Below are 10,221 nucleotides of genomic sequence, written 5' to 3'. Positions count from 1 at the left end.
ATCCTGACAGCGGTGTTTACTCGAACGGAGTTATCCCAGCCTTGCTGTGCATACTCGGGGACGCAAAAGGGCCTGGGGACAGAAACTCGGAGAACAATAAGGATAGAGAAACTTAGAGGAAATAACCTACTGGGAGAACAGGAATGCACTGGGAATAGAAAAATCAGTCAGACAGGAAGAAATCAGATACTGGGAAGATGCCCACGGAGAGGGAGCGAGAGATGCCCATGGAGAGAGGTTTGGAGAGGAGCAGTGTGGAGAGAAGAGCAGTTTGGAGAGGGAGGACAGGGGCTGCCAGCAGGGGGGGGAGGAACACAGTGCAAGGGGTGCAGCATGGGGTGCTGCGAGGGAAGGGGGGCAAGTTGCGGGGGGGGGGGAAGAGGAAGAGAGCAGATGGCCCTTAAATAAACTTTGACTAGGGAGGCTGTTCTTCAGCCAGCAGACCAATATTTCTGGCCGCAGAAACATTTTTTTCCCTCCCCATCTTGCTGGACAGGAGCAGATGGAGAGATAGGCCTTGACTGCCTAAGAAATTTTGGCTGAGTTTGAGACTGCCATGTCTGCCACACCAGTGGAAACTTACCTGGCTGACTCGGCCTGGGGCAGAGCAGGGCTGGCTCAGGGGGTCCCTGCCCCTGGCACCAGGGTGGGCTTGGTAGCCCTCTGCGTAGGCAACAAACAGATAACGAGCAGCCACAGGCAGTAATGCAGCCCTTTCTGCACTGATGCCCTGAATGCAGCCCAGGCGCTGCTGGTTTTGACTTGCTACTTATTAACAGGGTTCAGGCAGTATGGTTCCCTGCTGCAGGACAGAGGGTCAGGGATGGGGACGCTGCAGCCGCCCAAGCTCTCTCAGCATGTGCTCCCCATGGGCCTGCTGGGACCTGTGACCCCCCCATGGATCGATCATCCCGGAGCCCTGGCCCCTGTTAGGTGGGGCCCAGGAGTGGAGCCCTTCCCACTGAGCTGGGTGCAAAGGGATTGCTCCCCCCCCCACCCGCAGACAGGGCTCCCTGAGCAAGGCGAGGGGAAGATTTCTCCCTAATGTTCTAACCTGGTCCTTAGTTTGGGAGAGGAGTAGGGCAGGATGGGCATCCCCAACCTGGGAAAGAACAACTTTTGGGGCCCCAAACTACCCCAAGACACTGCAGGGAGGGCACCGGGAGTGACAAGAGCCGTGAGGTGGCAGAGGAGGGGATGTACATCCAAGCCACCCTGCAACACATCAGAGAAAATGCCTCAGCACTGGCACCAGGCCTTGCCCGCAGGGGACCAGAGGCACTGGTGGGGGGCTCACAAGGGTGACAAGGGAGGGCAGCCCCAGGGATCGATGCCACCGTCCTGCTACCTACATGCTGGGTGCAGGCACTGAGCATGCCGCCCATGGGGTGGGAATGCTGGGCCACCAAGAGTCACCCTGACAGGGGGGCGGCTGGGGGCTTACAGAGGTGGTGAGGGAAGGAGGGAGAAGGGGAGGCCCTCACGGTGGGGCGAGGGTCTCCCGGGAGGGGGGAACTGCCCCTCTCCTGGGGGCCCCTCCATCCACCCCCTCGGGCATGACCTGTGCTCGGCAGTGCGGATGGGGGGGGGGGGACATGGGGGGGGGTCCCCGCTGCCAGCACCGCTGCTCTGCGAGGGGCCGGCAGGGGTCCCACGGATGAGCCCCGGGGCAGGGGCGGTATTTGCGCCTCGCTGTTTGCTTCCAGAGCTGACGGGAAAGAATCGTCTTCTGCAGGATAAAGTCCCTGTCTGCGCGGGTGAATTGCCCGTGTCCAAAGTCTACTGGCAGGAGGCTGTCTACTGCAATCTCCGCGAGAGGGATGACTTTTACAATACATGGGCTGATTGCAAATAAGTTACTAATAAGCCGCTTTGGCGTAAGAACGGCTCTATGCGTTATTTCCTAAGATCTGTTTATTTGCAAGTATTTCTTTCTTTCTCTTCTTTATATATAAAAAAAAATTCGTTCGGGAAAATAAAAAAAGTACAGAAGTTAATATTTAGACATTCATACTATTAAGTAATAGAGCTATAAACTCTCAAATACGGCACTTTCATTTTACTTAACAATAGATAACACAACAGCGACAGTGAAAGAGGGCAAACAAAAGCGATCACCAAAATTGTTGTGACAGTACAATTACCCGGCTAGGAAATTTATTCAATATGCTTTACCATTGCATTGACACAGCAGGAAAAAAAAGCCCAAATGTTAGAGAATAATACAACAAGGCAGGAGGTATTTGGAAAAAAAAGGGATTTATTTTGAAATACACTTTTAAGAGATACTTTGCCTCCCCGATTTGTTATCGATGTGCATCTGACACGACGATACAAAACAAACAAACGAAGAAAACTACATTCTGTACAGAGCTCTAAAATGAGCCACGAGTATCTACAAGATGAGCTTTACGCCTGGCTGTGGGTTGGAGAGGGGCCCGATCCTGCAGTCCGCACTCTCTAAACGAGTTTCGCAGACGTGTGGTAGGAAAGCTTGGCCCCGAGTCTGCGTGTGTGTCTCCGTGTGTGCGCGTGTGCGTGCGTGTCTGTGAGTTCCTGCGACACAGTCCTTGAGTAAAATGGGCACGTTGGAGCTGCCGGAGCGGGCGCGGGTCCCTGGCTGCTCTAGAAGTCCTGCCGCGGGGTGTGAGTTAGACTGTGCCGCCGTAGATCACAGTTTCGCCTGAACACTTTGCCGCACTGCTCACAGTTGTAGGGCTTGATGTCTGTATGGGTAAGAAGGTGAGTTTTCAGATTACTTCTTTGATTAAAGGTTCTTCCACATGTGGGGCATTTGTGTGGAGATTCCTGTTCAGATTTGAAGCAAGCAAAGGATTAATCCTTCACAAACTACCTGGTTTAACGTATTACTGCACTTTTTCTTATCGCAACGCACAACTTGAAATATCGGGGTTGGACCCGAGTGAGAGCAGCCCCGGGCGGACGGCAGACCGCCTACTCGTCCTGTCCTGCCCCAAAAGGGGTATTTTAGAGTTCTCGATTCGTGCCATTTCGCGCTCCTGGGGCGCAGGGAAAGGGGCCGCCGCGCCGTCCTCCCGCTCCGGGGCTCTCGCTGCCCGCCCCGCGGCCGCCGCGGTCCCGGCGGGCGGGCAGAGCGCTCCGCTCCGCGCCGCTCCGCGCCGCCGGGCTCCCCGCCGCCCTGCGCCTGCCGCCGCCGGGGCAGGTCTGGAGCCCTCAACGAAAACCGCCTCGAAGCAGCGGCGTGGGCAAAACCAACCCCCGGGGCTCGCTCCGCGCCGCCAACCGCGTCCCCGCCGGCTTTAAGCCCGTCTCCCGCGGCCGCGGAGGTAACCGCCAGCCGCTTCCCTCCCCCGGGGAAGCACGGAGCCGTCAAGTGCCGGAGCCCCCTCGCTCCCCACCGCACCGGAGCCCCGTCCCCCCCGGCAGCCGCCGCCCCTGCCCCGCGGGGGGGCCGAGCCGGGCCGGGCCGCGGCGGGCCGGGTCCGCACCGGGGGCACACGCGCGGAGGAGGCCGGGGAGCGCCGGGCTCACCTGCATGTGTAGCGTTTTGTGGACCGCCAGGGTCCTGGACTGGCAGAAGCCCTTCCCGCACTCCTGGCACTTGAAGGGTTTCTCTTTGGAATGGATGTACCTGGAAGGCAACCCGAGGGGTGAGCAGCGCTGCCGGGGGCGCGGGGCCCACCCGTCCCCGGGCGCCGCTCCCCCAAACCCAGCTCCCCGCAAACGACACCCACCCGCTCCTTCGCCCCCCCCCCCTTCCCGCCCCCGTATAATTCTGTTTGTGGTTAAACTCCTCTATCGGTTCAAAACATTTGCAGTAATTCGTACCGAGGCGCGATTGCCTGCTCGGGAGAGCATCTGCTCCGCCGGCCGGACCCCAGCCCGCTCTCCCCCGAAAGCAGCACGGATCCACCGCCCGACGGCCGCGGGAGCCGCTCGGCACCGGCCGCGGGGTGCGGAGGCGGAGGGGGCCGAGCCGGGGAGCGCCCACCTGCGCCCCGTCCCCCTCCCCGCAACCCCCAGGGCCGCGCTTCAGAAGCACAACAGCCCCGGGGGCTTCACCCCAGACCCCCCAACGCGGGTGTCCGTCCCACGCAGAGCGCAGGTTTTGGCTGTCCCGGCCCCTCCGCGGCCGCGGAGTCGGAGCAGGGCCTTTTCCTGCTGCCTTCCCGGCTCAGCGCAGAGCTCCCGGAGCGGCTCAGCCTTACCCCCCCCCACTACCACCCCCCCGAGCGGCTCCCCCCCACGGCCCGGCCCCGGTCGCGATGGTCCCTCACCGGTGGTCCCGCAGGTGGTCCTGCCTCCGGAAAGCCTTGTGGCAGATGTCGCAGGTGTAGGGCCGCTCGTCCGTGTGGGTCCGCTCGTGGATGAGGAGGTTGTAGGACTTGGTGAAGTGCCTGCCGCAGAACTTGCAGATGAACTCCTTTTTCGTCTTGGAGGGCAGGCGGCCACGGGAGGGCTTCCTGTCCGGGGACAGCTTGCTGATGCCCGACAGGGGTGAGGCCAGTCCGGGGCTCAGCTTGGCGAGCTCCCCCACCTTGGGGGGGTCCTCCTGCGTGGCGGCCACGGCCAGGTTGGCAAAGTCAAAGCGGGGCCTGTCCTTGTGCAAGGCTGGGAGGACGTGGGCGATGGCCCCTTGCTTGGGGTGGAAGAGGTGCGTGGCGAAGGGGAGCGCGGGGAAGGGGAAGCGGGAGTCCACCAAGCCCTGGGCGGCCGCCATCTCCGTGATGGTGGAGCGGGTGATTTCGTGCACATTGGGGTAGCCCAATGTCCAGTGGTTCATGTGCATGGTTTGCACAGCGCTGAGTCCGTACAGACCTTGCAACTGGTCGACAGCTGCGGGGAAGGTGTTCACGGCCTGGAGGAAGGAGTAGTTGGTGAGTTGCAGGGACGGGTGAAGCGGGATGGGGGCTGGCAGAGCCTTGCTTCCCATCTTCCCGGGGCGGGTGCAGGCCGGCGGTGCAGCTGGTGCCTCTGCTGGGCTTTCGAGACGGGGACAAACTCCTAGGAAGAAAGAGGGAGAAAGGAGGGGAAAGAGACTTTTACTGGGAGCAGCGTGGTTGTCCTTAGCCGAGGCGAGCGCAGCGGCGGAGCCAGGGAGGGCCAGGCACGGCTCCGGTGTACTGCCTCGTCGCGGCCCCAGCGCCCTGCCGCAGCCCCGGCTCCCGTCCTCCGCCGGGGTCGGCGACCGCCACCGACCCACCGGCGCGATCGCTTCGACCGGAGAAACTACAGCGTCAAAAACAATTTTTACGAACTATCACTCCCAGAAACACCCACCTCGAATTAAAATAAAAAGGAGAAACCCCCGCGCCGAGCCAACCGCAGGCGCCGCAGATTCAAATTAAACGAATCGTGGAAAAATACACCCGGAACGGAGCCGAGGCCGGGGCCGCTCCGCTCCCCGCCACCGACCCCCGCAGCGCCCAGCCCGGGCCGTGGCCACGGCGGGGAGCCCCGGGGCCGCCCCCCCCTGCCCCCCGCGCCGACCCGGCCCCCGGCGTCGCTCCCACCCTCCGCCCGGCCTCCCGCGGGCGCGGAGGCCCCAACCCCGACCCCGACCCCTCCTGGCTGGGGCCTCCCCGGGAAGGAGCAGGGTGCTCACGGAGAGCCGAGGCAGGCCCGGGGGGCGGCGCGGAGGGGGGGGAATAAACCCCGCGTTTATGCCAGCTCGGGTGCTTATTTTTCTTCCTTCAACAACAACTCATTTATCAAGATAACCGAGGGAGAGAAAAGGAGCTCCTGCCCCGCACGCACACCTCCTACCCAGCCCCCCGCGCCGCAGCCATCCCACCGGCGGCGAGCGAAGCGGCCGGCCCGGAGGCCTCCCCGGCCCGCCGAGGGCTGCCCCGCAGCCGGCTCCCTCCGTCCCGCGGGGCCGGGAGGGGCGAGCGCAGCCCCGGCGGGACAGAGCCGGCCGGCCGAGCCCCCCGCACCCCCCTCCGCCGTCCCCCGGCCGGGAGCTCCGCCGGAGCGGCGGGGCCGTGAGCTAATGAGCGGTGTGTGACTGTCAGAGGGTTTCACTCAGCCTATTCAACCGAAACCGCCGGGCCCGCTTCTCCCGCCGCCCGGGGGGACCCCTCGGCGTCCCCGGGGAGACGCTCCCCTCCCGCGGGGCAGGGGGCTATCGGCGCGGGGGGCAAGCTCCTGCCCTCTCCTTTTTTTTGTTTTCGGCGAGGGTTCTCTCCCAGCAGCCAGGCAGCTGCCACGACCCAGAAAAGCGGCGAAAGCAAGCGCCGGGGTCTCTCCGGGCCTGTAAATAAGAGGTAGGGCCGAGGGTGCCCCAGCACCTCCCGAGATTTGGGTGGAGGGACTGGTAACACAGAGTTTCCAAAATAAACAAGACACCGTTCCCCCCCCCCAAAAAAATCCTAAAACGAAACCCTTAAAACAACAACAGAAATAAAGGAAACTCTCCGAGCGCAGAGCCCGAGCCCCGGGAGCGACGTCCCGGCCCCCGCGGGCCACCGCCGCCCCGTAGCCCTCACCGCTGCCGCACGGTTCGGGCCGCTCCGCCGGCACCGGGCAGCCTCCGGGTGGAAAGCGACTTTTCGAGATTTTTCTTAAAATACCTTTCCTCCCCGTTTGTGGCACCGCACTGAACTGGCCCTCCGGGGAAAAAATGCGGCACCGAGGTTGGGTGTGAACCGCAGCGCTACCCACCCCTGTTTTCGTTTTCTTTGAATCGTGGCTCTCCCGGATTTCCTCCGCTGTGCTGCCCGGTTTTTCTCTTTTGTGATTGTATCGAGACCGGGGACAGTGCTATCGATACGACCTATTACATATGGCGACCTTCCCCCCCCCTTTTTTTTTTGGAGGGGGTGGTGTTTATATATAGAGACTTATTTTTAAAGATGTCGTAGTGTGAGTTCCTATTCGCTTTCCGCCAGGAACCGACACAGGGGCAATAAAATCGCTTTTCGCTGGCTGCTTCGGCGGCTCCTGCCTCCATCCCGGCTGGCTGCGGCTGGGGCTCGGAGCCACCGGCTATGAGCTCTGACCGAGGTAGGTACCGTGTTTCTGCAGGGCAGAGCTTCGGCTTTTACAGCCGCGTTTGGTGGCTACGTGTGGGGATGTCATTGCACGGCGCTCGCTTTCGCCTCAGAGGACCAAGTCCGAAAATCCGTTCCGAACACGAAACCCGTATTTCAACGCAGAAACTTTTAACGCTACACTGTTGCCTGAACCAGGGTACATCTACTGCTATTTGTACTCGGAGGAAACTCGATTAAAACCTGTCAAAAAAAGACCAGAAAGTGCCTTCGTGCGTGATTTTAAGGCTACTTTATAACGAGGTGCGGGGAGGAAAGTCAACCAAAAACGGATGTTACTTAAACCTTGGCACTTCCTTTTCCCTTTCCATTCAGAGCGCTTAATTAAATTAAGCCCAGTGCCTCGGCAGTACGCCCCTCTCTACCTGCCTGCCTGCCTGCCTGCCGCCGACCCTCCCCTTCCTCCTGCGGCGGGGCCGGGGCCGGGGCCGTGCCCCGAGGGCGCTGCCGTCGCTCCTGGGGAGCGGGCGGGCCCCGGGGCGCCTCCGCTCCCCCCACGCCGGCCTCACCCGCGGCCGCCGCTGCCCGCGCAGCCAGGTATTTCCACGGAGCGAGGACTCCTCCAGCGCGACCCGCGGGTCAGCCCCGTAGTCCACGCACGGACCGGCTCCTCCCCGCGGGGAATTTCGCGTGAAGGACACCGCCCGCCCGCTCCGGGAGGCCGCCGCTGCCCGGCCCCGCACCGACGCGCCCGCGGCGTGCGGGGGGGAACCCGCACCCCGGCCGCCGCGGAGCTGCAAACTGAAAGTAAACCCGGCGGCCCCGCGCTCCCCGGCGGGGGGACGCTCCCCTCCCGGGGCCCGGCCGCGGCCCCGCCGCCCCGCTCCCGCCGACGGCCGCGGGCCGGGCGGGCCGGGGGAGCCACTCACCTACCGCAGCCGGCTGCTCCTCCCGGGGCGAAGCCGAGGTGGCGGCCGCGGCACCTTCACGGAGACATTAGATCCACAGCGGGGGCGCTCAGCGGGGCCGGGGCCCGGCGGCGGCCGGCATGTTGCGGAGGGCTGGGCGGCGGCTGGGAGCTCTGGCTGCGGCCGTCCCGGGGCCCCGGCACAGACCACCGCCGCCACCCGCCCGCGGCCTCCCGCCTTCGACCCCGGCGAGGCTCGGCGCGAGTCTGAGCCGCCCCCTGCCCGGTCCATCACATTTCAGCGGTGAGTGGCGTGGAGCGCTGTCCCCGCCCGCCCGCCGCCGCCGCCGGCCCACCCCGCGGCGCGCACAGCCCCGCGTTCGGGGCCGCGCCGCTCCGCCCCGACGGGACGGGACCGCCCCCGGCCCCGGCCCGCCCCGCCGCGCCGGCCCCACTGTTTACTTGTGTTTGGGTAGCAACTGGGTTTTAAAGGGGCAGGACGCCCCCCGCCGCCCCCCCCCCTTCTCCCCCGCGTCACCTAAGGTGACTTTTCTCTCCGAGAGCGGCCCGCCGCCTCCCGCCCCGCTGCCGGCCGCGGCCGCGGGGATTTGCGCGCTCCCTGCGCCGCACCGCCCAGCCCGCCGTGCCCCAGCCTGGGCGACACACGCGGCGCGACTTTGCTGAAATACCTAAAATAACTCCCCCAAACACGGAGCGTGGAGGGTTTCTGGGCGCCCACGTCTCCGAGGGGTACCCGTAGGTGCAGGTAACGCTCACGTCCAAACGGCTCCGTGGCCGTCGGGTCGGGTCGCCCTATGGACCGACACCTCAGCGATTCGGCTCTGCCCTCTAAGTGATATGTAGGCGCCTAAAGGCAGATTCAGAAGGAGAACCTCTGCGGGGGTGTCCCCGTGCGCGGGGACTAAGCACACAATCCCTACCTGGAACGGACAAATAGATTAGAGGGCAGTTTCGATTTATTACCGGGGAATTTACTGCTAAATGGGGCCTCTGTGACCCTCTTCAAATTTCTCGATTAAAGCACTGCATTCACATTCGTCGTTAGCTGCAATACGGTTGGTTGCGTGCAGCGAATTTGGGTTGAAATTTTGTCTGTAACGTAATCTTGTTCTGTGCGTTACTTAAATCACACGTATGGTGAATTTATTGTATAATCTGGACTGGAGATTAGAGGTAGGCTTTGAGAAGTATAAAAAGAGGTTAGAAGAAAGGGCACTTAAAAACGGCTTTGAAAAACTTGCAAGGTAGACTCTATGCCGGTTAATTCGAGCCCGCGGAAGAGAGGACGACACAAGTGATGGCTGCATCGGTTTTTTTTTCTCCTTTTAGTATACAGTAGAAAAAAATTAATCGAAGAGGGGGAGTAGGAGTCGGCAGAGGAAGGTTTGGAGGTGTCCCCTCGCAGGGCAGCTCAGCCGAGGCTGGCGCTCGTTGCAGCCCGCGGCTGCCGCCGGCCGCGGGGCGCTCGGGCTGTTTTTCGTTTCTTTTCCTAAAGTCCTGCTTCGAAAATGCCCTGTTTTAAACCCCGCTCGCCTTAAATAAATAGCATTTCGTCTCCTGGGCAGTGAGGACGCCGAGGTTCACAATTCCGGGAGAAGGAGCGATTCCCCCGGGCCGGGAGCGAGGTGGGTGCGGGCGGCAGCGGGAGCCGGCGTGGGGCCGAGGGCTCGCCGGCCGCGGCCGGGCTGGGGGGCTCCGGCACCACGCGGGGGAGGGAGCCGCATGCCCTCGTTGTTTTGCTTTCTCGAGTGAGGCCGGTTGCTTCCAGAACGAAGTGGAAAGGAGACCCTACAGTCGCATTTTCCGCCCCGCACTGCTGGCTCGCGGATGCCAAGGAGGACCCCCCCGGATACAAGGATCGGAGGGGGACGGTTTCAGGAGAACCATCATTCTTGCCCTTTACAGCAAGGAAAAATAAGCCGAACTTGCTGGGGGGTGGGGGTGGGAGAGAAACACAACCCACAATCAAAACCAAATAGCCAAAAACACCTCCCCAAATCTACCAGGCAACGAAAAAGCCTCAAAGCGGAGGGAACTGGGGAGGGGAAGGCAGCGGTGCAGAGTCGCTGCCCGGGCTGTTCGCTCCCCGGCCGCCCGTGGCACGTTTCGGCTGCGCCGGGAGCGGGGAAAGCCGCGCTCTCCCGCTACCGGCAGCGCGGCGGCAGCCCCCGCCCCGCGTCTGCTCTGGCAGGGAGCGCCGGTGACCCCGGCCCGGCCCGGCCCGGCCGGCAGGTGCGCGGCGAGAGCTGGCGGCGAGACCCGCCGGTCCCGTCGCCCCGCCCGGCGCCTCCGCACCGGCCGGAACCCGGGGTGGCTCGG

General features: G+C 63.2%; 1 protein-coding gene across 3 annotated transcripts; it reads right to left on the bottom strand.

Annotated features, from left to right (window-relative positions):
- Window positions 1-2,242: 2,242 nt before the first annotated feature.
- Window positions 2,243-8,191, bottom strand: OSR2 (odd-skipped related transciption factor 2). Of its 3 annotated transcripts, none has more exons than XM_052788552.1 (4): window positions 7,904-8,191; window positions 4,260-4,986; window positions 3,514-3,613; window positions 2,243-2,808 (listed from the first exon to the last, which is right to left on the bottom strand). In XM_052788552.1, exons 2-4 carry the CDS (start codon window positions 4,913-4,915, stop codon window positions 2,626-2,628), a joined length of 939 nt encoding a protein of 312 aa, XP_052644512.1. In that variant the 5' UTR covers window positions 4,916-4,986; window positions 7,904-8,191; the 3' UTR covers window positions 2,243-2,625. The 3 variants fall into 3 exon arrangements, with proteins under 3 accessions (XP_052644512.1, XP_052644514.1, XP_052644513.1); XM_052788554.1 differs by having other exon boundaries at window positions 2,243-2,726; XM_052788553.1 differs by having other exon boundaries at window positions 7,908-8,191.
- Between the last annotated feature and the right edge of the window lie 2,030 nt (window positions 8,192-10,221).

Source organism: Harpia harpyja, chromosome 5 (assembly GCF_026419915.1).
Source record: "Harpia harpyja isolate bHarHar1 chromosome 5, bHarHar1 primary haplotype, whole genome shotgun sequence".
NCBI lineage: Eukaryota > Metazoa > Chordata > Aves > Accipitriformes > Accipitridae > Harpia > Harpia harpyja.
This window is presented reverse-complemented; position numbering and strand designations above follow the sequence as displayed.